Source organism: Protopterus annectens, chromosome 14.part0 (assembly GCF_019279795.1).
Source record: "Protopterus annectens isolate FY-2018-M chromosome 14.part0, PAN1.0, whole genome shotgun sequence".
In the NCBI taxonomy this organism is placed as follows: domain Eukaryota; kingdom Metazoa; phylum Chordata; order Ceratodontiformes; family Protopteridae; genus Protopterus; species Protopterus annectens.
Genome location: NC_056748.1, coordinates 691,292,941 through 691,318,398, shown reverse-complemented (window position 1 = coordinate 691,318,398; position 25,458 = coordinate 691,292,941). Strand labels below are relative to the sequence as shown.

Genomic DNA, 25,458 nt, shown 5'->3' with positions numbered 1-25,458 from the left:
CAATTTTGAAACTTGTATGAGTGCCTCTGCCCTTTGATTTTGTGGCAGGTTTGGCATGCCTTGTCTTGTTGGTAAGGTATGGAAGTGGAACCTGTAACCTTTGTCTATTATGTCCAGAATCCATTTGTCCTTTGTTAAAACGTGCCAATTTTTTGAAAATAAGGATAATTTTCCGCCTAAAGGTGCTTCTCTTTGAGCCTTGGTCGGCGGTGTCAAAGTCAAGTCATTGTGATTGTCCCTGTGGAGCAGTAGAAGTCCCTGCGCCACTTCTCTGATTAGTCGGTTGCCATTGGCGCCCTGTAGGAGCCTCGGTATTGCCCTCTACCTCGAGCACGCCTGTTTTTCCCCTTTGGAACTTGTCAGTGTCTGGAAAGGACCAATTGTTCCAAGGCCAATTCCTGCTGAACCTTGGTGGCTGAACCTGGAGGAAATCTTTGACTGTTTGTACTGATTTAGCCTTTTCCTCAATTGATTTCAACACATCCTGAGCATTAGCACCAAATAGCTTGTGTTTTTCCAGAGGTGCATCTAGAAGCTTTACTTTAACATGGTCTGGCAATGCCTGTTCTTTCAACCAAGCATGTCTACGTATGACGGCCCCTGTCATAGCTGCCCTACATGAAGCTTCCAATGCATCATAACCACACTGAAGAAAATGATTGCTAACCTGCTGAGTATTATGCACCAAATCCTGCAAGGCCTTTCTATCTAAAGGCTCAGGAGAGGCTAACTTTCTCTGCAAATCATCCATCAAGAAATCCTGATACTGAAACCTATGAAAAAGACAGTTAAGTGCCCTCATGGCAAGGGTGGTTGAGGTACAAACTTTTTTGCCCCACCTCTCCAGGGACCTAGATTCCCTGTCTGCGGGCAAAGGATTTTTGGCCGTGGAAGTGGCCACTCCTTTGGGCCCCTGGGAAATAGTTTCTAGATCAACAGAATGGGCCTTAAAGAGATGTTTATGAGTTTCAGGAACCCTGTAATATCCGTCTGGCTTGACAGGAGCAGGAGGGAGAGAATCAGGAGAAGCACTCGAATCTGAGTACACATCATCCAATACATCTAACACTGGGGGTATAGCTAAAGGCCCGTGCTGGGGTAACTTAAGGAAAGTACGAAGCCTTTTCCTGGAGTCGGAGAAATCCTGGCCCTGCCACTGAAAATGCTCTCTCATGGAGTGGAGAATTTCCCCGAAAGAATATCCTCAGGGGGGGAGGCAGAGGGAATAGATTCATCAGCATCCGAATCCTCGTAGGCCTGGAAGGATTCTTCCTGGGAATCTGAATGGCCTGAGTCACCAGAGGCTTCATCTGAGGAAAGGGTATCTGTCTGCTCAACCCTAGGCCTTTTGCCTGCAGGCAGCTGAGAACCTCTGTCTGGATGAGCCCGAGAGCCTCTGATTAAGGAAATTAGATCTGCAGCTAAAGTCATGATCTGTTTATCAGAAGTGGGACCCTGGGAAAAAGATTTAGGAGGGTGAGACTTAGCCTGGCTGGCAGCCTTAGCACGTGTGTAAGCCTTGATGGACATAGACACCGGAGGCCTAGCTGCCCCACGTGCAGGAGTAACTTTGTCCACCTGTATGGTGTCAGGCAAATCTTGGGCTTCGGTTTCAGGAGGAAAAACAACCGGCACCGGGGTAGCCTGCGGGACCAAGTGTGCGGTAAAGCGGTGTCGTCGGTCTGGAGCGGTTGAATTACCGCCTCCGAAGAGACCGATGCACCCGCGGTAGGTTTTGGCGTGGTGTCGGTGGAAGTCGCGGGCCGAGAATGTCGGTCCCGGTCCTTTCGTTTTTTGGAAATATGTGATGTCGGTTGTTCCGACGGCATGATATAGGAGTAATTTTCTCCAAAAAAGTCTTCAGCAAATTCTGCCCGGCGCCTGAGTGTGCGCTTATTGAAGCAAGCACAGGCCGAGACGTCGTGGTCTGGGCCAAGGCAGGGCAGGCAGTAAGAATGGAAGTCCTTATGAGGTATTTGTTTACCACAAGACAAACAGTTACTAACTTTTGCAGTTTTATCTGACATCGGCTGAGGCAAGAAAAGGTTTCCCAACGGGGTACTTCGCTTTTTGATGACTTCGGTAACTGAAAACACAGGAGCTGGCCGACTGGCACTTGCGAACTGCTTCTGCTTCGGGCACCGCGCGGCAAGAAAGACTGGAGAAGATGGCATCGGCTGATGCTTTTATACCCCAGCCGCTCTGACGTTGGGGAAGAGGCGACAACAGCAGACACCGGACCCAGACTTTGGAATCCGGCCGACCGAAGGGCTGCCTGAGGCAGGACAACCCATATGTAAGGACTGCAGTTGCATTCTTGAAGGACATCTGTACTATGTTCATCGTATTACACTGCTGCAGTCATTACACTTGGGTAGAATCCCAAAGCTAAGGTTGGGTGGCTGGTCTATAAAGAGTTAGGATTGGCTATGAGGCCCTGCAGAACTGCAGTGGCAAATCCTGCTCTGGATTTAGAGTAAAGAGGCAAGTGGGTAATGCTTGGTAAAGGTGTGCACTGAACTCCAAGTTGCAGCCTCCAAAATTTCCTTGGTAGGTACTCCTCTGAGAAAGGCTGTTGAAGTGGCTGTTGCCCTGGTGGAATGTGGCCTAATGTTATTAGGGACTGATTTTCCATGCTGTGTGTAGCAGTAACGAATACAGTGTCCAATCCACTTGGAGATAGTCTGCTTTGAGATAGCCTTGCCCTCTGTGATCCTGCAGCATATGCTACAAACAGTTGCTCAGTTTTCCTGAAAGCTGTGTGTAGCAGTAACGAATACAGTGTCCAATCCACTTGGAGATAGTCTGCTTTGAGATAGCCTTGCCCTCTGTGATCCTGCAGCATATGCTACAAACAGTTGCTCAGTTTTCCTGAAAGCTTTTGTTTTTCCCAAGCAGAAGCGTAGCTGCCTGTGTATGTCCAAAGAGTGCAGAAGTTTCTCCCCTTTATTCTGGGGGTTTGGATAAAAAGTTGGCAAATGGATGGTTTGGTTAAGAGCCACACTAGATACCACCTTTGGCATAAATGTAGGGTTTGTCCTTAAAGAAACCTTGTCCTGATAAAATTATAAAAGGTTCCACTGCCATTAATGCCTGTAGCTCTGAGACTCTTCGTGCTGAAATTACTGCCAGGAGCAGAGCTGTTTTCCATGATAAAAATTTTAGATCGGCTGTATTGGCTGGCTCAAAAGGTGGCAGGATCAGTTTTTCCAAAACGAAATTGAGGTCCCAAGTTGGTGTTGGTGCTCTCCGGGGCGGTCTTATGTTTTTAGCCCCCCTGAGGTACTGCTTTAGCAAGGGATGAGAGAATAAAGGAGGATCAGTGTTGTAATGTGTTGAAATGGCAGAGGCATGGATCTTAATTGATGAGAAGGATAGGTCTTTGTCCAGCATCTCAGTTAAGTATTGTAAAATCTGAGGAATGTTTGGGACAAGAGGGTCAAGGCTTTGAGCCTGGTTCCAGGCGCAGAATCTCTTCCATTTTTCTGAGTAAGCTTTCCTGGTGCTAGGCCTCCTGACCTCCAAAATGACATCCATAACAGCTTTAAAGAGAGGTGTTGCCTGTTTGACTAATGAATCTGCCATGCAACCAGGTTTAGGGTTTTGAGCTGACCATGCAGGATCTGATTGTTTTTTGTTGAGTCAGAAGGTGTGGAATTTGAGGCAAAATCCATGGTGGGCCTTGAGTTAAGTTCTTTAAGATTGGGTACCAGTGCTGGCGTGGCCAGTCTGGAGCAATCAGGATCATCTGTGGTTTTTCTTGTCTGGCTTTTAGGAGTACCTTTGAAAGGACAGGCAGTGGTGGGAAGGCATAAACTTTTAGGTTTTTCCAGCTGAACGACAGAGCATCCACTTTCCATGCATGTGTGTGATAAGTCCTTGCGCAGAATTTTTGTAGTTGGCAATTCAGTGGAGGAGGCAAAAAGATCTATGTCGGGCATCCACATTTTTGCATTACCATGCTGAAGATTTGTGGATTCAAATTCCATCCGTGAGGGTCCATGATATTTCTGCTTAGATAGTCTGCCAGAGTATTTTTCTTTCCTGGCAGGAATTGTGCTTGCAGATGAACTTGATACGTTAGAGCTGTGTTCCACAAAGGTCATGGCTTGCCTGCATAGGGGATAAGAATGAGTGCCCCCTTGCTTGTTTATGTACCATATTACTGTGGTGTTGTCTATCTTTAATAATAATTGTCCTGGATGCAGAAGGTCCTTGAAAGCTGTTAGGGCATTTTGAACAGCCAACATCTCTTTTTGATTGATGTGAAGATGCATTTGGTCTGTGGTACACTTGCCCTGAATGCATTTTCCTGCCATGTGTGCCCCCAGGCGTAATCCGAAGCATCTGTTAGAGTCGGCCTGGCTGTGGGTAGAGTAAAAGGCTGACCCTTGTTTAGGTGACATGCCTGTGCCCACCATCGAAACTCCTGTTGTAGGCAGGGAATCATTGGTATTACTGCTTCTAAACTGTGACAGTGTTGAGTCCAAACACTTTTTAGGTACCACTGTAATTTCCTCATACGCAGTCTGGCATATGGTATTAGTAGTATGCAGGATGCCATGAATCCCAGGGCCCTCAGAATTTTTCTTGCAGGGAGATGGGACTTTTTTGCCAGTAATTGAAAATATTGAGTTAGATGAACTTGTTTGCCTGGCGTGAGATAAGCCATCTGGGCCGTTGTATTTAAGCTGGCACCCAGGAATATAATCTGTTGTGAGGGCACTAGTTTTGACTTCTTTTCGTTTACTGTGTACCCTAGAGAAATTGGCAACCTTTTTACAAATGCCAGATGCTTTAGAAGAATGTCCTTTGTCTCTGCTTGAATGAGGCAGTCGTCCAGGTATGGATATATTTGAATTCCTTTTTGTCTGCAAAATGCAATTACTGGTGCCAGGCACTTTGTAAAGACCCTGGACACAGTAGATAAGCCAAAGGGCAGTGCAGAGAATTGGTAGTGCATTGTACCAGCTTTGAATCTGAAGTATCTTCTGCAATTTTGTCTGATAGGGACATGCAGGTATGCCTCTTTGAGGTCCAGAGTAACAAGCCAAGCCTTCTTGCCCAGCATGGGTAGAAACTGCTGTAATGTCAACATTTTGAATTTCGGAATATCCAGGTAAGTATTTAGAGTTGAAAGGTCTAGTATGGGCCTCCAGGCCTTGTCCTTTCTGGGGACCAGGAAGAGTCTTGAGTAAAATCCTTGTCCTTGTTCCTGTTGTGGTACTTTTTGAATAGCTCTCATGTCCATGAGGGCTGAAATTTGTTTTTGTGCCTCTGCCCATTGATTTTGTGGCAGGTCTGGCATTCCTTTTAGCCTTGGTAAAGTGTGAAAGTGGAACCTGTAACCTTGAGACACAATATTCAGAACCCATTTGTCTTGGGTGATTGTTTGCCAGTTTTGAGAAAAAAGTGCTAGTTTTCCCCATAAGGGGGCTGCCAAAAGGGAAGTGCTTGGCATACGAAGGGGGAAGTCATTGGGACCGTTTCCTGTACGGATGAGACTTGTCCTCACCTCCTTTTGGGGTTGAGGTGCCCCACTGTCGTTGTCTGTTAGAGCCTTGAGGTTGAGATCTGCCTCTTGGGCGTCTGTATCTGCCTCTCTGTGGCCTGTCTGACACTGGAAAGGACCAATTCTTTGCTGGCCAATTTCTGCTAAATCGAGGTGGCTGTACCTGTAAGAAATCCTTGACTGTTTTCATAGATTTAGCTTTATCCTCCATTTTCTTTAACACCTCTTCTGCCTTAACACCAAACAAGGTATCATGCTGTAAAGGAGCATCCAATAATTTTGCCTTAACATGATCAGGTAAACTCTGTTCTTTTAACCAAGCATGTCTTCGAATCACAGAACCTGTAACTGCGGCTCTACAAGAGGCCTCTAAAGAATCAAAACCACATTGCAGAGTATGTTTTCCCACCTGTTCAACTGCATGCAATAAATCCTGCATTTCTTTACAGTCAGGAGCTTCTGAGCTTGCAAGCATTTTCTGTTTTAACTGTGCCATTAAATACTGTTGGTACTTAAGCATGTGAAACTGGCAATTTAAAGCCCTTATTGCTAAAGTTGCAGACGTGTAAACTTTCTTCCCCCATCTATCCAAAGCTCTGGAATCTCTGTCAGAGGGTACTGGATTTTTTGCAATGGAAGCCTTAACCCCTTTTGGACCCTGGGAAATGGTTTCTGGATCAGCAGAAGGGTTTATATAAAGAAACTTGAGAGTCAGAGACTCTATAATACCTATCTGGCTTGGCTGATGCAGGGGGCAAAGAATCAGGAGATAAGCTGGATTCAGAGAACACATCATCCACAATATCTAGCACAGGCGGAATAGCCAGGGGTCTGTGCTGAGGCAATAAAAGGAAATCCCTGAGCCTCTTCTTGGATTCTGAATAATCCTGACTTTCCCAATGGAAATGCTCCCTCATGGTATGTAAAGCTTCCCCAAAAGAATAATCCTCAAGAGGAGAGGCTGAAGGAATAGATTTGTCAGTATCAGAGTCCTCATAGAGGGTAGAGAGTATCCCTGGTCTGAAGAGGAATCAGAGGAAATGGAAACCTGATCAGAGGAATCATAGTCTGTATCTTGCCTAGGCCTTTTCTCAGGAGGTGGATGGGAACCCCTGATTAGAGTAATGAGGTCTTCGGCCATTTTAAGCATCTGTTTCTTAGGCATGGAGGACTGTCTAGGAGAATGCTGTACTTGCTTCTTTGTCTTTAATGGTACTTTTGTCTTGGCTGTTGCTTTAATGGTAAGTTGTGAAGGTCTGAAAACACCCTCAGAAGCCAATGCCAGCTCGGCGGCTCCGGACCCATCTGAGGGATTAGTTTCCATAGGCCCAATACCTCGAGTTTCCAGAGGCCTAGTTGTCTCCACATGGGAGTTGGAGGTGGCCTGTGGCTCCGAGGTAGCGGGTGTCAGGGGCTGCGAAAGCGCCTCACTGAGAACTGGCAACTGGCCTAGAAGAGGTTTCGTCGTCAGTTTTGGACCTCGGATGCCTGTCTTTATCCTTGTCTTTGCATTTTTTCGGAATTGGGTTAGTCAGATGATCCGACGGCATAGTATAATTGAACCTTCAGCCAAAGTAGTGCAAAGCAAAATCAAAATGTTGTTTTATAGTGCGTTTGTTAACTCTAGCACAAAACCGACAACTAATGATGTCGTGATCAGGGCCTAGGCATGGAATACAGTAAGAGTGGAAGTCCTTATGAGGTATTTGCTTCCCACAAGAAATACAGTTATTAACTTTTTCTGACATCGGTCTGAGGCAAGAAAAAAGTTTCCCCAACGGGGTACTTAGCTTTATTGAAGACTTCGGATCTGAAATTCGACTTAGAAAATCTCAGGGGTAGGCTGACCGGCACTTGCGAACTGCTTCGGGCACCGCACAGCAAGAAAGACTGAAGAAAATGGTGTTGGATGCATCTTATATACTCCTGGCACACTGACGTCAGGGAAGAAGCGACAGCAACTGAAGCCGGACCAAGACTTTGGAACTCTGGCCGACTGCGGGACCGCCTGACGACAGGATAACCCTAGTGTAATGACTGCAGCAGTGTAACATGATGATCATACTTGAAGGTGGAAAACCGGTCACACATCTCTTAAACAAGTTGGGTACACATAAATGTGGAAGCTGTCATTATTGTGTCATCAATGAAGGTGAGAAAATATATTTGAAAAGTAGAGGCAAAATTATCACCACTAAAGGATTTGCAAATTGCAATACTTGTGGTTTGGTATACATGGTGACCTGTGAAGCATGTGATTCCTTTTATATAGGGAAAACCGAGAGAAGGTTGAGACAAAGGGTGTATGAGCACCTATATGACGTAAGGAAGGAAAACACTAACAACGCTTTGTTTAAACATACTTTAACATGTAAATCTGCAAAATTCCTATTCTTCGTCATAGAGGTATTACCTCCCAATCTCAGGGGTGGTCTTTGGGAGGCCTCTAGAATACAGAGAGTTATTTTGGCAATTAATGCTTGAGGCTAGCAGTCACCCAGGTTTAAATGAAATGCTCTCTCTAAAACCTGTATTAAAGTTGAGATCAGCCAAGTTATAACCACTCAGCCATATATCAGTTGTACTTGTGTGTATATATATATATATATATATATATATATATATATATATATATATATATATATATATATATATATACACACACACACATATATATATATATATATATATACACACACACACACACACACACACATATATATATATATATATATATATATATATATATTTATACACATTTTAATATTTTTCATACATACATTTTTATATGTTTTTCAAATATTTTGCACACAGGTACATTTTTTATGTATTAATTAAAATGTTTTTTTAGAGCATACAATATTTATATACATTTTTACTATGTATTTCTGCCTGTAAAGTTTTTGTTTCACCACTAGATGGTGATATAGTTTCTTTGATTTTTTAAGAAATCTGCAATTTCAACAACAAGGATGTTAACTGAATGTATTAACATTTTAATTAGTTCGGAGACACCATTGGTAGATTCAAATAACATCGGACTTATAAATTTAGCAAACAGAGCACTGTTTAGCTTTTCTGATTAAGTGCATGTTGACGAAAACACGCTGAGAACTGTAGCAGCGTTATTGTTTTTGTTTCTGTTCTGTGAGGTTTGTTCGTGGGGAGAAAATAAACATCTCTTGCTGATCTGCTGTGCCTGTCTTTTGAGTTTACCAGTGCGAGTTTGGGCACATTGACCACTTATTTTTATTTACAAATACAGATAAACTTTATAGGCACTACTGTTAAATGAAATGCCAGCTTTCAATAGGTAAGCCACGGTGGTACAATGGTAGCGTTGTTGCCTCACAGCAAGAGGTTCTCCTGTTCAATTCACGGCTGGAGAGCCTTCTGTGTGGAGTCTCTGCATGTCCTCCCCGCAGTCAAGTGGCCTCCGAAAGACATGCGTGAATGGGCGTGCCTTTGCTGAAGGTTGGGCGTCGGGCTGGCAACTCGGCACCATAAGAAATCCACTGCCAATCATTAGCGGACCGGAGTTCTGCTGTGACAACCCCTAACCGGGAAAAGCCGAAAAGACAAACAGCTTTCAATAGGTATGTAGAGTTATTAAAACATGGCATGCATGGTCTCCAATGGTACAAAGGCTCTGCTAGGCATACAGAAAATACACTGTCCTTATTAATCCCACTAGAAGCAAGCTATATTAGCATCATTTTTTCTAATACAGTACTGGTACACATCTGATTTTAGCAAACACCAACCTAACGTATATTGCTTGCTTACCTTGCTATGTTTTCTTGGCAGTAAAGTCAAAAGGTTCAACACATATTACAACTGCTACCACAGTTATAAAGATATGGACAAACATACAGCTAGAAACTCTAGCGGGAAGACAGACTTGGAGAGTTTACTTTGAAAGGAGTCACAAAGGCACCAAACATTTTCTGCAGTGAGACTATAGTTTACCTGAAATGGTGTGAGGCTGTGCAAAGGCAGTAAGTGGCCTGGTCCCAGTGGCTGCAACTGACTCAGGTATCCCAAAGTTGCCATATCTCTTAATATGTTGCTGTGGCAAGACCTGTAAAATATATATATTTATGCATTCCTGTTTGTTAACTCAAAGCTCCACTTAGCAAAACCCTGTTTACAGGACAAGATCCTGGCAGAAAAAAACTCCATAAATGAGAAATAATGCATGGTATAGTTAAACAAGTGTACAGAGCAAAACCATGTCTAACACATACATATGTGCAAAAATAGTGCAGACAACCTTAATAACAAAATAATGCAGACCGTAAAAACTAACTGAGAAGCATACCTGAATTCTCTACAAACAAAAATAAAACATATCTAAAAGCAGCTGGAAATAGAAGTTATGTCCTTACCATAACGTTCCATGTGGAGTGTTCATCTCGCCTTTGTTCTTACACCTGGGTTCGGAGCCGATCCTCGGCTCCGTGTCGGCCGCTTGACAAAGCTCTGCATCGAGAAGAAGCTCGAGACCAACCTAACTCCCACAATCCCCCTCTGCCTTTACCTCAGATCTAGTTTGCAAGCAAACCAGCAGAGAACAGAAGATAGCATAACACTTTCATACCAAACAAGAAAACCTATTTACATAGCACAACAACTGCTCAAGGCAGAGGCAGGAGAAACAAACCAGGCACCTAAATTGGACGTTCTTCCTAAGGGTGGGAGGGTGGGAATGTAAGAACAAAGGCGAGATGAACACTCCACATGGAACGTTATGGTAAGGACATAACTTCTATATGTGAGAGTGTTCAATCTCGCCGTTTGTTCTTACACCTGGGTAGCGGCCCCAGCTCCGTGTTCCTGAGGAACTCAGGGAAGAACGTTCCTGAGCACAGTGGAACCAAAGGTTGCCCTGTCCCTAGAAATCCTGTCCACTTTGTAATGAGAAATGAAGGTATGTGGTTTAGACCAAGTGGCAGCCGCACAAATAGTGTCTAACGGTAGGCGAGCTGCATGAGCCAGGGATGTAGATACTGATCTTGTAGAGTGCCCTTTGGGCTTGACAGGTAAAGTTTGCTCAGAGGCAGAATAGACAAAAATAATACAGTCAGAAAGCCATTTGGACAGGGTTTGTTTTGTAACTGCCATACCCATCTTGGTGTCTGAAAAGGCCACAAAGAGCTGGTCTGTTTTCCTGTGATCCTTTGTTCTGTCCAAGTAAAATCTGAGTTGTCTATGAACATCTAACTTGTGTAACATATATTCCAATTTATTGGAGTGGTTCTTGAAAAATGTGGGCAGTTCAATGGACTGATTAATATTATTAGTGGAGCAAACTTTGGGAAGAAAGGATGGATTAGTGCGAAGAGAAACTCTGTCAGGGTGGAAAATTAAATAAGGATGTTGAACTGAAAGAGCCTGAAGCTCCGATACCCGTCTGGCCGATGTGATAGCCACCAGAAAGAGGGTCTTCCATGACAAAAACTTCAAAGGACAGGAAGAGGCTGGTTCAAAGGGTGGTAGCATCAGCTGTGACAAGAGAAGGTTCAAGTTCCAAGGTGAAGTAGGACTTCTAACCGGTGGTCTAATACAGAAAGATCCTTTTAGAAAGGCCTTACAAAGTCTGTGAGCCATAATAGGAGCCCCACTTTCTCCCACATGGAAATTCGATATGGCAGCTAATTGCACTCTCAACGTGGCTGGAGAAGCCCCTTGGTGGAACAATTTGGTTAAAAACTCCAAGACCTTATTCAGAGGCACTACTAAGGGATCCAATTGTTGTGTAGGTTGCCCAATGCACAAAACGCTTCCATTTACTGGTGTAAATCTTTGTAGTGGATGCTTTATGAGAAGCCACCAGAATATTTTGAACTGCAGGGGATAGAATCTCAGACCTGGCTAAGAAGGGAAGCGGAGCAGCCAAGCTGCTAGTTTGAGGGAGAGAAGCGATGGGTGGAGAGCCCCTGACGAGTGGGTCAGTAGATCCGGCTCTGGGTCCAGGATCCAGGGTTCCCGCATTTGGTGTGCTAGAAGAAAGGGAAACCATATTTGACGAGGTCAGAATGGGGCAATGAGGATAATTGTCCTTTGCAGGTTGCTGGCTTTCTGCAGAAACTTTGAAATCAGGGGAACAGGAGGAAAGGCGTACAGGAGACCCGGGGCCAATCGTGAACTAGAGCGCCCTTGGGACTTCCCCTGGAGGGGGCAATAGGGCAAAATAGCTTCTGCATTTGGCGTTCATTGGAGACGCAAACAGATCGCAGGAAGGCTGGCCCCACTTGCGAAAAATCTCCTTCGCAACTGACTGTTTGAGGGACCACTCGTGAGGTAACAGGATGGCTCTGCTCAACCTGTCCGCTATGACGTTGGATAACCCCGGGATGTGCGTTATGCTAGAAAGCGACCCGTGGACTCTGCCCATTGCCAGATTCTCATGGCCTCTCTGCATAGTTGGTAAGACTTGGTTCCCCCTTGCTTGTTTATGTACCAGACTACAGACATGTTGTCTGTCTGGACTGCAATTGTCCCTAGAGGAAGAAGGGGAGCAAAGTATTGCAACGCTAGAAACACTGCCCTCAACTCCAGAACATTGATATGCAGATTGTATTCCAAATTGGTCCATTCGCCTTGGACTGTCTGTCCCTGAAAGATGCCCCCCCACCCTATCAGGGAAGCGTCCGTGGTCACCGTTGCTGTTGGAGCGGGTAGCACGAATGGTCTTCCGCTGGAGAGGTTGCAAGTTCGAAGCCACCAAGCCAGGTGCGATTTGCATATGTTTGTGATATAGATCTCGTGTCAGGGGTAACTTTTGGAACGACCATTGTGCAAACAGAAGCCATTGAAGAACTCTCATGTGCAGTCTTCCCAAGGGTATCGCAATTAGAGAAGCTGCCATGAGGCCCAAAACCTTCAGAACCAGTTTCGCTGGGGATTTTCTGGATGAGAGAAGAAGAGATATATGGCTTTGTAGGGAGGTTATCCTTTCTGGGGGAAGCCTTAGAATTAAGCAATGCGTATCCAATTCTGCTCCTATGAATGAGATATGCTGTGATGGCTGTAGTAAAGATTTTTCAAAATTTACGGAAATTCCGAGATGAACACAAAGTTGTAGTGTGTAATCCCTGGCCTGAATCAGTCGACGCTCGGTGGTGGCAGAAAGGAGCCAGTCGTCCAGATACGGAAACACCCTGAATCCGAGACATCTCAAGTGAGACGCTACCACTGCCATACGTTTGGTGAAGACCCTGGGGGCTGAGGTCAGACCAAAGGGCAGGGCTCGAAACTGAAAGTGACTGGCTCCCAGCCAGAAGCGCAAGTGATCCCTGGACACCCTGGCCATTTTGATGTGGTAGTATGCGTCCTTTAGATCTATTGAGCACATCCAGTCGTCCTTCTGTAAATATGGAAGGATCGATTGAAGCGTGACCATTCGGAACTTTTCTTTCTTGATGAAGGTGTTGAGTTTGCTTAGGTCCAGAATAGGCCTCCAGTCCCCTGTCTTTTTTGGAACTAAAAAGAACCTTGAGTAAGTTCCGAATCCTCTTTGGTCCGCTGGGACTGGTTGGATGACTCTTTTTTTCTAGCAGCTTTGAAACTTCTGTAGCTGCAGGGCCTCGCAGACGGGGCGGCACATCTGGGAGTCTTTTCTGTGGAATTGGGGGCAATAGAAAGGGAATTTTGTAGCCTCTGGTAACAACGCTTTTTACCCAATTGTCTGATGTAAGATTTTGCCAGGCCTGAGGGTACAAAGCTAATCGACCACCGACTGCCTCCAGAGCAGGACAGTCGGGCCTCCTCTCAGGAGTGCTGAAAAGGTTTCCCGGGGAGTGTATCCCTGTCACCTTGGTTTTGCGGACCCCCTCTGCCGCCAGGGCGACGTCTTCACCTCTACCCCCTCCTCTGCCTCTGGAGGGGGTATCACCCTGTGCGCCTGGAAAAGAACCCTGGGGTTTTCGAAACCACATTTTTCCACCAAGTTGCCCTTTGCGGTATGGTCTGGATGGGGTGGAAAAACGGACTCCGACAGCAGACAGAGTCTTTCCCTCTTGCTCACACCGGGTAAGGGTCTCCTTTACTTTAGGGCCAAAGAGAGTGGCACCATCAAATGGGGCGTTAGTAAAGGAAGACTTGAAGGCTTCCGCAAATGAACATAAGCGCATCCAGGACTGCCTACGAAGAGCAATCGCTGAAGCTGCTGCCCTACTCGATCCTTCGGCTGCGTATGAGATCAGCCTCATGGACGAGTTTACAATAGAAGTTAGGGTATTGAGATGTGCTGTAACCTTCTCCGAGACAGCAGCATCTGTAGTACCCTGGAGGGTATCTCCCAACTCTTTGATTAGATCCCTCTGTAGACGTGTAAAATGGGTCAAATAGTTCAGGGATCGCATAGAAAAAGCCGCTGAACTAAAAATGCGCTTCCCATATCTATCCATAGTCCTAGAATCTCTATTAGGTGGATGGACAGATGAGGAAGATTCCGACATCTCCTTTTTCGTGGCCGCTGCCACCACCATAGCGTCCACTGGCACTCCCTTTGTCAGATAAGCCTTATCTTGGGGGGGCAGTAATAAATTTGTTAGGCTTTCTAGGGACTGGCTCCACTGTGTCAGGTGTGTCCCACGCGCTTCGAGCAATCAGCTCCATTAACTCATCGAATGGCGGAGTGACCCAGGAGGAGGAAGGGCGAGCACCGAATGCCTTCAGCAAGACTGACTCATCCTCAGAAGGGGGGAGGGATTGCCAATCACCTCTCTGCTTTAGGATCTCCAGGATGTCAGAAAAGGAGACATCCTCCGAGGGTGATTTTGGGGACCCTTCTGACTCATCTAAGTCAGTGTCCGATGTCAATGATTCTTGTGGAGAATCTAAGTGTCTCCTCTTATACAATCTTTTCCTCGGAACTTCCTCGGGGCATCCAAGAAGCCTCCGAGGAAGAAGGGGCACCCTCTAGGGGTGGCTGAGACACTGGTGCTCGACGCTTAGATGTAGCCGTGGGTGCAGAGGAGGATAACGGCCCTTTATGGGAAGGAGAAGCTGTTTCTGCTGAAGTGGTTGTCTGAACAGACAACACCTTCCTCATGAGTTCAAGGCCCCGGGTCCCGAGTCGAGACATCCCCAGTTCCGAAGAAGTCGGAGGAATTCCCGAGACAGGCACGAAGGCATCGACCCGAGGACGGAGCCGAGTCGATCCGAGCCGAGGCCCGAGAGGGCGTCGGAACCGAAATATCGGTCCGACTCAGTCCCGGACCCAAGGATGGATCTTCGGCTCCGAGACTCCGGTACTGGATCCGACGGAGTCGAGGTGAACGGTACCGACCGAGAAAGGGACGGCTCCGGTACCGAGGGCTCCACAATCACCAGGTCAGCCTCTCCGGCTCCAAGACTGGATAGGCATCGGAGGAGGAACAGGTGGAGATAAGGGAAGGCCTTCGAGTCTCGACACCAACTGGGAGGAGACAGAAATGAGTTTGGACAAGGCTGTATTCTCCATCAATTTCTGCACCACACGGTCTACATCGGTGTCGGAGAGGGGCCTGGAAGAACGCGTCGAAGGAATCGAAGACGGAGCCGACCTCAAAAGTGCCGGAGGAGGGAGCTCCGTCACCGGTTCCAAGACTCGAGGCTCGGTAACTGACAACAGTTCAACACTCGGCCCCAAGTCTGTGGAACCGGTGATCGAACTTTGAATGAAGAGCTCGGAGCCGATGACTTGGGCTCCGACGTCTTCGATTCCTTCAAGGATTTAGATGCCTGGTCTGATGCATCCAGAGCCTCTTGGAATGCAGGCTTCAAAGACCCTATCCATAAGTTTCCTCGCCTATCTGTCATGACCCTTCCACTGAAAGAATGACAGATAGAGCAGTCTTCCTGCAGATGGAGAGGGCCAAGACAGTAGACTTGAGGAACTATGATTGTCTGTGACAGACATCTTCTGTCCACACTGGCACCTTTTGAAGCCTGATTTAGCTTTCTCTGACATGGTAACAAATTCCAATCCAGAAAACAGTGAAAAACCAGTAGTAATGTCAAATCCAGCAAAGAAGTCAAATCCAGTAATATTTGTCAAATCCAGAAACTTAAGTCACATCCAATAGTCAAATCCAGTTAAGGGTGGGGTAGGCCCCGAGGGAAACTCAAAAGTATATGAGTGTATATAAAACTTATATATGGAACCGAGAAACCCTCGATACACTACTCACACATACACACAGTCAATCTGAGAACTTGTATAGAAAAACTAATGAAGAATTATAAGAAATAATCAATCTTATCTTTCAGGTGGTCCGAGCTCATCAAAATGATGCGATCTCTGCAGCGGCAAACTAGATCTGGGGTAAAGGCAGAGGGGGATTGTGGGAGTTAGGTTGGTCTCGAGCTTCTTCTCGATGCAGAGCTTTGTCAAGCGGCCGACACGGAGCCGAGGATCGGCTCCGAACCCAGGTGTAAGAACAAACGGCGAGATTGAACACTCTCACATTATGTCCCATAAGGATTAAGAATGGCTAATACAGTAGAAACAAAGTATAAGGTTTATACTCTTGCAGGGTAAAATAAAATTAATGTCTACATGGAATCGGATGGTAATAACAATGAAAGGACAGACAAAGCAAACACAACTGAAAAATAAAATGAAAAAAATGAACAATGAAGAAAGAACAGGACATGTTACATGTTGTCAGTGAAGGTAAAAGGTGCGGTTAAAGAGCATTTTTCAAATCTGGTACAAATTTAATAAACCTTTATGGTAGTTTAGTGCAGAGGATTAAAGAAGTGAGAGCTGCTATGGAGCTTCATTCTGAGAATATCTCTGTCTCCATTTGCCTATTGTGCTTTCCCAAAAAAGAAAATGACATTCTCTTATTGCACACCGACCACAATTCCTTCCATGGCACATGGGGAAGGGCGGGACATGCAGCAAAATTCTCCTGAAAGACTGGGTGATGGTCACTCCACAACCACCACTCTGAGGACATGACTGCAATGAAATGGCCAAACAGTTACCAAATATGGAAGCATGGGGTAAATTACACTGGGATGATGTCTGATGGAGAGAGAGAAAGAGCAATAATACCATTTAATGAGGAATGGATCATCACAATAATACCATTTAATGAGGAATGGATCATCACAGTAATACCATTTAATGAGGAATGGATCATCACAGTAATACCATTTAATGAGGAATGGATCATCACAGTAATACCATTTAAATGGATCATCACAGTAATACCATTTAATGAGGAATGGATCATCACAGTAATACCATTTAATGAGGAATGGATCATCACAATAATACCATTTAATGAAGAATGGATCATCACAGTAATACCATTTAATGAGGAATGGATCATCACAATAATACCATTTAATGAGGAATGGATCATCACAATAATACCATTTAATGAGGAATGGATCATCATCACAGTAAACGCACTTTCCCCATTTTCTACATGGGGTCAGGGCATCACATCAACTGTCACAATCTCTCTCAACTGGATACCACTTTCATCCCTTCAACAGTCATGCATGACTACTGCAGGTCTTCTCTCACACAACCTATTTATCTCTCTTTGCTCAATGCCCTCGTTTCCTCTTGCCTTCTTCCATCCTATCCCAAATCATCATCACACGATTATCTTCTGCTTTCCTGCATGTCTGCATGGATCACGGTAATCTTTTCTTTTTGACCCTCTCTGCAACTGGATCTACTTGGATTTCTGCATTGATGTCACTTCTTCCTCTGGTCCACTGGTCCGCAGTGTGCATCCTATTACCTACCTCAGACACTTCATCTCCATCACCTCTGACACCCTCATCTGCTCCACCTTTACTGCCCAGATTTTCTGTACCATACAGTAGTACTGGTTACAACTGTTTTGTACACCTTACTTTTCAGCTTCTTGGGCATTCTTCTGTCCTACACTACCCTAAACACTGTGCCAGTTGGCTGCAGCCCCTCTGATTCTAGCTTTGACATCTTCATTCAGACTTCCCTTCTCCTCCACTACCTCTCACAGGTACTTAAAGCTGTTAACTTGTACTATTTTCAATTCTCTCTCAGTTCTCATCTTCTTCCGATTTCCACCATTTGCTGCCATGATCACTGCCCTATCTGTACTCACCTTCATCGCATGTGATTTTAGTTGATTTTAGTTTTGCATTTCATTCCCACAACCTTTGCTAAAGTCCTTCAAAGTCTGCCTGTAATGCCACATCATCAGCATACAGCAACTTTATCTTTTCCTTCAGACATGCTTGCTAAAGTAGTCCATCACCATTAAGAACAGCAGTGGGCTCAGAGCTCAGCCCCGATGCACACCCACTTCCACTAGGAACCCCTCTGCGAGTCTGAACACTGTCCATACTTATGTCTAGTTCCTTGCATACAGCCTGCAATAATTCTACCAATGCTTCTGGGACTTTGAGTTATCACAGGACTGCCCAAATCAGCTTTCATGGGACCTTGCTATATGCTTTCTCCAAGTCTAGGAATGTCCAGTTGGACACTTTCATCTGTTTAAAAAAATTAAAACTACCTGCAGTTATGAGCCTTACTTCCAACACGAGCCAGTTCAGCTTGCATAAGATATTAATTGAAAACTCCTCTCTCTCAATCTCTCTCTGCATGCCCTTGCAGTGGGTCTTTTTTCCCCAACTTTACCTACTGTTAAGCCTACCTGTAGACAAAAATGTAAAAAAAAACTCATACTTTAGTACTGTAACACTAAAATTACAAATGGATTTTCCTACAGCTGATTTACAATTGGGTTCATCCTAACTTCTGTCCCAATTTGTTTTGTTTTTTCCCCCAGAGGCTCATGTGCACAGGGGGAGTGTACATTATGCTAGTGAAAATTGTGATGTCACCTTACACAGTAGGAGCATGTACTTTGCCCCTGAGCTCAAGAATATGCCTCCAACCACTGAGCAAGTATATTCCTTACATATTAAAGAAAAGCAACAATGACACCTACACTGCCAAACTTAAAGGGAACGCCAACAGCCAATGCTGGATGAAGGGACCTTCCTGACACAACAGGACAGGAAGGCATTTGGGACCAACCAAGGAGAGTCTATTCATAGACTAACTGATTAAGAATCATCTGTTAAATGAAACATCAGGGATGCCTTCTTGCTGGGTCTACAATTCAGCTGATGGTCTATAAATCCAAGGGTAAAAACAACCAGAGGTCTGACATAACGTGAAATATTCAAATGGCTGACTCTTGAGCTCCTAGATGCATGTCCTGGACATAACATTTGCGAAAGCTATGAAGTGATGACTAAGTGGCCATGGTAAAGAAGTCTGCAATAAACATTTGTGAAGCAACCCTTGGGAACACCCATGTCTCTAGTTGAATGGCCTCAGACTACAGTATTTTCCAACAAGTAATACACTTCCTGATGTCAAAATATAATATGGTTAGCAGTCCACCGGGTAAAGGTTTGCTTGGCAATAACAACGCTAAAGCTGTTTCATCTTCCAAAATCTGTGTTCTCACTTAATGTAAAATCTGAGGTGATCGTAAACATCCAGGATGTTAAGGGCTCTCTCTTCTTTGCTTTCCATCCCACTGAAGAAAAAGAGATGGATGGAAGGGTTTAGGGACAACGCAGAAACCACTTCTGGCTGAAATGTAACATGATCTTGATGGGATCCTGGTGGATGGTGCATCCGTCAGATCAGCTATGGTTCCCCTACACACACAAACCTGCAATTCACATCCCAACAGCAAAGCATGAGCAGAAAGGACAACCAGAAAACACATCTCCCAAGAAACAGACTTCATCACTTTGATCAGTGCAAGAGCAAAAATGGTAGCCACTGTTCATCACATATTAACTGCCGACAGTAGGTGGGATTATAAAAGCCTGTTCATCACATACGGATTAGTGGCAACAATGGGATCTTGTAATACAGACATACAGCCTAGCAAATAGTTTTGGTCAACAAAAATGTATGTATACCCTTCCAACTAAAAGTTAAACATACAGCAGTATACCCTGCACAGCAGTTACCTTATTTTACAGTTAGAGTAGTTAGGAAACTTGGAAAACAAACTCTGTGGAGAATGGACAGGTGTCAGTGTCATAGGTGAACGAGTACAAAACCAATGGAATTTTGTATACTAATATGTGCAAAGAGGACATTGTAGTAACCTTGTATTAAACTGAAATGCAGTCCACTGAAAATGGAGACAACCAGGTAAGGGCTTGTAGGTGAACAGTATGCAAAAATCAACGAAGTCCACCCTGGATGATCTCAAAACCCAGCTAAAATTGGAAACTGGAGCTGCAGATGAAATGCCTGCGGATTAAGACAGATGAAAAACAGCTTCAAGCTAAAGTAAAGAGAGTAAAGACAAAAGCAGCACCAGCAAAAATGGGAAATGCTGGTCCATTCTCAAAGGCACAAGAGTATTGTTGGGGGGGGGGGGGGTGCAAGCAAACCCTAGATGCCACAGTCGGTAACAAATTGCTTCCTCAGTATAAAAACAGGGAAGACTGAAATGTATTCTAACAACAAGGTGACCAGGGGCACTAAGTGTTTTTTTTAACTCTTCTGATTAGAAGTACGGTGATGAATGCCGTATCAAAAAATTAATGCAATGGACTGTTTGAATAAAGTGAAACATTGTTTATTTGAATGTTTTAAATGGACTCTAGAAGCTTATAAAAATTCAGCGAGTACAGACAATACATGAAAGTATGAGTGATTATGCTGCAGAAATAAGCATTTTCTTTCACTGGTGGTTAAGCAGATGTCAAATCAATGTATGAAATGCTAGGACTCATGATAAAGGAGCAAAACGTCAGTACTTTTCTTAAGGACATGATAATCGGGTCAGCACATCTGAACATTAACACCAATGAGGTAAATGGGGAAAATGGATGACCTCTATGCAGCCAGTGGGGCACAAATGCATAGGAAGAGGGTACCCATTATTACATATGGGTATAAGGGAACTCATGGATGGAGCAGTCTAAACCCTCACAACAGGTTGCATAGGAGAAAGGGAAGCATGCTGGCTTAAATACATAATTAAATCTTGGTGAAATACGTCTCCAGTATTAACCAGACAAGGCATGCACAGTCTGAAGGTTCACAGTGAAACTGGGGAACAAAAGCTACATGAGGGAGTTAAAACTTATCACAGTAGTGGCAGGCACCCTGAAACTGCAGCAACACCAAACTATCATAAATTATGGTCTGCAACAATTTCTGGTAGAGTGTAAAAATACAGTTGTGCAGGTAACTTGGTTGGAGGTCCCACGACGACTCACCTACTTACAACTCCTAAAAGCCCACAATTATCTACTAGTCTACTGCCTGTCCTGCACTAACATCTGTGCCTTCTACTACCCATCTCCAAGATGTAAAAAAGTACAGTTTTGTACCTACCATAAATGTAGATGTCCGATAGACATGCAACTGCAGTCATAACATGTGGGTTGTCCTGCCTCAGGCAGCCCTCGGTCGGCCGGATTCCAAAGTCTGGGTCCGACATCGGCTGATGTCGCATTTCTCTCCGACGTCAGAGTGGCTGGAGTACATAAGCATCAGCAGACGCCATTTTCTTCAGTGTTTCTTGCCCCAGATGCCAGGTGCCCTCCAAGGAAGGCTATAATCAAATTGGAAGACAAAAACAGGATTCCAATACAAATAAATGAGCAATAAAACAAATACACCATAACAGATATCCCCAGCTAAGAGAAACAGGGATAGGAGTGGACCCTAGGCATAGAGGGGTATGGAGGGTGGGAAAATCCGACTGCAGTTGCATGTCTATCGGACATCTACATTTATGGTAGGTACAAAACTGTACTATGTCCTTCAAGAATGCAACTGCAGTTATAACATGTGGGTAGAATACCATAGCTTAGCTGGGGGAGGAGGAATGCTCTAGGAAAAAGATGGTGTGGCAATCAAACCCTGCAGGACTGCCGAAGCAAAGCCTGCTCTGGATCTGGAGTATAGAGGGAGATTGTAGTGTTTGGAGAATGTATGCATGGAGCTCCATGTAGCAGCTTCTAGAATGTCCTTAGTAGGCACCCCTCTTAAGAATGCTGTAGAGGTGGCTGTAGCTCTGGTGGAATGTGGTCTGACATTGGCTGGAACAGTCTTTCCATGAAAGGAATAACAGAATCTGATGCAATGTCCAATCCATTTTGAAATAGTCTGTTTTGAAATTGCTTTTCCTTGTACTGCAGGGGCGTAAGTTACAAAAAGTTGTTCAGACTTCCTACTGGCCTTGGTTCTGTCCAGGTAGTAACAAAGTTGTCTGTGAATGTCCAAGGTATGCAACAGTCTTTCCCCCTTGTTCTCAGGATTGGGGAAGAAAGCAGGCAGATGAATGGCTTGATTTAAAGAAACCCTAGATACCACCTTTGGCATAAAAGTAGGGTTGATCCTTAATGAAACCCTGTCTCTGTGAAAAATAATAAAGGGTGGTATTGCCATTAGGGCCTGTAGCTCCGAAACCCTTCTTGCTGGTGTAATTGCCAACAGGAAAGCTGTCTTGCATGAGAGAAATTGCAAGTCAACTGAAGCTGCTGGCTCAAATGGAGGTAGAGTCAGTTTTTCTAGGACAAAATTGAGGTCCCAGGCTGGAACTGGGGCCTTTCTTGGTGGCTTAATGTTCTTGATTCCCCTGAGGAATTGCCTTAGTAAGGGGTGTGAAAACAACGGAGGATCAGTGTTGTATCTAGCTGAAATAGCAGATGCATGTATCTTTTTGGAAGAATATGAGAGTCCGTTCTTTAACATATCTGCCAAATATTCCAAGATGAGTGGGATGTTCAACAATGATGCATCATGTCCCTTGCTGGTATTCCAATTGCTGAATCTTTTCCACTTTGCTAAATAAACCTTTCTGGTGGATGGTCTTCGAGCCTCTGTTAGTATCCGCTGCACTTCCTTGGAGAGAGATAGGCTGAAGTTATTTATGGGATCTCCCAGGCTGTTAGCTGCAGTGTCTGTAGATTTGGATGCACTGTTTCGAAGTTGTGTTGAGTCAGAAGTAGAGGCCATTGGGGAAGGGCCCACCTCCTGGTGTGACATATGCTCCGTAGTAATGGGTACCAGTGTTGTCTTGACCAGTCCGGAGCTATTATGATTCCCTTGGGTCTCTCTGCTTTGATCTTTAGTAATACTGAGGTCATCAGTGGCAGAGGTGGAAATGCATAGATTGTTAAGGAGTTCCAGTTGAATGAGAGGGCATCTATTTTCCAAGCTTTTGGATGGTATGTCCTTGTGCAGAATTTTGGTAGAAGATGGTTGAGATGAGAGGCAAATAGGTCCACTTCTGGCTTGCCCCATGTCGAAGTGAGTTGTCTGAAGGCCTTCGGATGTAACCTCCACTCGTGTGGATCTGTGAAATTCCTGCTTAGGCTGTCCGCCAACACATTGTCTTTTCCTGGAACAAACTGGGATTGTAACTGGATGTTTAGGCTCAGTGATTTCTCCCAAAGATGCATTGTCAGTCTGCAAAGGGGTTAAGAGTGGGTGCCGCCTTGCTTGTTTATGTACCACATCACAGTGGTGTTGTCTGTCCGTATCAGTAAATGGCCTTGCTGGAGTTGGTGTTGAAAAGCCTCGATGGCATGCATTACTGCCAGCATTTCCTTTTGGTTTATATGCAGATGTGTTTCCTTTGGAGACCATTGTCCTTGTATACACCTGCCTTCCATGTGCGCCCCTCATCCAAGGTCTGAGGCGTCTGTGGTCATGGTCTGTGTTATCTGTGGTTTTTTGAATGGCATACCTGTGTTTGCCTGGCTCACCGAGGCCCACCATAGGAATTCCTTTTGTAGGTATGGAATGAGCGGTATGATTGTCTCCAAGTTGTTGCTGTGTTGAGACCAAATACTTTTTAGTTACCATTGAAGCTTTCTCATGTGTAGTCTTGCTAATGGAACCAGGAGAATGCAGGATGCCATGTAACCCAGGGCCTGTAGGAATCTCCTTGCAGTCATCTGGGTGAGTTTTGCTAAACCTTTGAAGTAATGAGTTAACTTCTCTTGCTTGTCTTCTGTCAGATAAGCCATCTGAGAGGCTGTATCTAGTTTGGCTCCTAAGAAGATTATTCGCTGGGATGGCTGCAGTCTTGACTTTTGGAAGTTGACTGTGTATCCCAGAGCTTGAAGTAATCGTATGACATAATCCAGGTTTTTTGTCAACATCAATTTGTCGTCCGCTTGTATGAGGCAGTCGTCCAGGTACGGGTAAATTTGTATCCCCTGGAGCCTGCAATGAGCAATTACTGAAGCCAGGCATTTTGTGAATACTCTGGGCGCAGTAGATAAGCCAAATGGCAATGCTGAGAATTGATAATGCTCTGGCCCTGCAAGAAATCTGAGGTATCTTCTGCAGCTGTGTCTGATAGGGACATGCAGGTATGCCTCCTTGAGGTCCAGAGTAATCAGCCAAGACCCCTTGCCCAGCATGGGAAGAAGTTGCTGTAGAGTCAGCATTTTGAACTTTGGTACTATGAGAAAGGTGTTTAATGCGGATAAGTCCAGTATTGGTCTTCATTGAGATTCTTTTCTTGGAACAAGGAACAGTCTTGAGTAAAACCCCTGGTCTTGTTCTTGTTGTGGAACTCTTTCTATTGCTTTCATCCGAGTCAGCAGAGTGATTTGCTTGATAGCCTCCGCCCTCTGGTTTTGTGGTAGGTTTGGCATGCCTTGTTTTCTTGGTAAGGTATGAAAATGAAACCTGTACCCTCGGTCTATAATGTCCAAAATCCATTTGTCCTTTGTCAGTCTGTGCCAATTTTCTGCAAACAGAGATAATTTCCCGCCCAAGGGAGCTTCTATTTGTTCCCTGGTAGGCGGTAGTAGAGGAAAGTCATTGAGATTGTGGTTGTGGGGCAGGTGAAACCCCTGCGTCACTTCTTTGATTTCCTGGCTGCCATTGTCGTCCCCTGTAAGGGCCTCTGTATTGGCTTCTTCCTCGGCCACGTCTGTTCTTACCCCTTTGAAACTTTTCTGTATTAGGAAAGGACCAGTTTTTAGAAGGCCAATTCCTACTGAATCTGGGGGGGTTGAACCTGGAGGAAATCTTTCACCGTCTGAACTGATTTTGCTTTTTCTTCGATGGTCTTTAACACATCCTTAGCATTGGCACCAAAAAGCTTGTTCTTTTCCAAAGGTGCATCCAGAAGTTTTGCCTTTACATGATCTGGTAGAGGTTGATCTTTTAACCAAGCATGTCTACGAATGACTGCCCCTGTCATAGCTGCCCTACATGAAGCTTCCAGTGCATCATATCCACACTGCAGGAAGTGATTGCTTACTTGCTGAGTGTTATGTACAGCTTCCTGCAAAGTCTTCCTGTCTAAAGGATCAGGAGTGGCTAAAGTTTTTTGTAAATCTTCTAAAAGGTAATCCTGATATTATAACATATGAAAAAGGCAATTTAAAGCTCTCATATATAAGGTAATGGATGTGTAAACCTTTTTGCCCCATCTCTCTAATGATCTAGCCTCCCTGTTGGAGGGCAATGGATTTTTAGAGGTGAAGGCTGAAACTCCTTTAGGCCCCTGTGAAATAGTTTCCAAATCAGCAGAATGGGTCCTGAATAAATGGGAATGAGTTTCTGGGACCCTGTAATACCTGTCTGGCTTGGCTGGAGCAGGAGGAAGAGAATCAGGGGTAGCACTAGTCAGAAAATAAATCATCCAAAACATCAAGTACAGGAGGAATAGCTAAGGGCCTGTGCTGGGGCTTCTTAAGGAAAGTCCTCAGGCGTTTCCTAGAATCAGAATATTCCTGACCTTGCCACTTGAAATGTTCCCTCATGGTGTGCAGAACTTCCCCAAAAGAAATATCCTCAGGAGGGGAGGCCGAGGGGATGGAATCTTCTGCATCCGAGTCCTCATAGGTCTGGAAGAGCTCTTCCTGGCTATCAGAGTGGACAGAGCCCTCAGAATCTTCATATGAAGGAATAGGTTCAGAGGGTTCAA

The 25,458-nt window shown here is 44.8% G+C and overlaps 1 protein-coding gene across 1 annotated transcript in view; it reads right to left on the bottom strand.

The window, feature by feature from the left end:
* The window catches only part of NOL9 (nucleolar protein 9), a 455,387-nt gene that overhangs the window by 104,617 nt on the left and 325,312 nt on the right, over positions 1–25,458 (bottom strand). Inside the window, exon 10 of the mRNA XM_044055607.1 lies at positions 9,482–9,593. Within this exon, the coding sequence (XP_043911542.1) occupies positions 9,482–9,593 (112 nt within the window). The remainder of the gene's footprint in view (positions 1–9,481; positions 9,594–25,458) is intronic.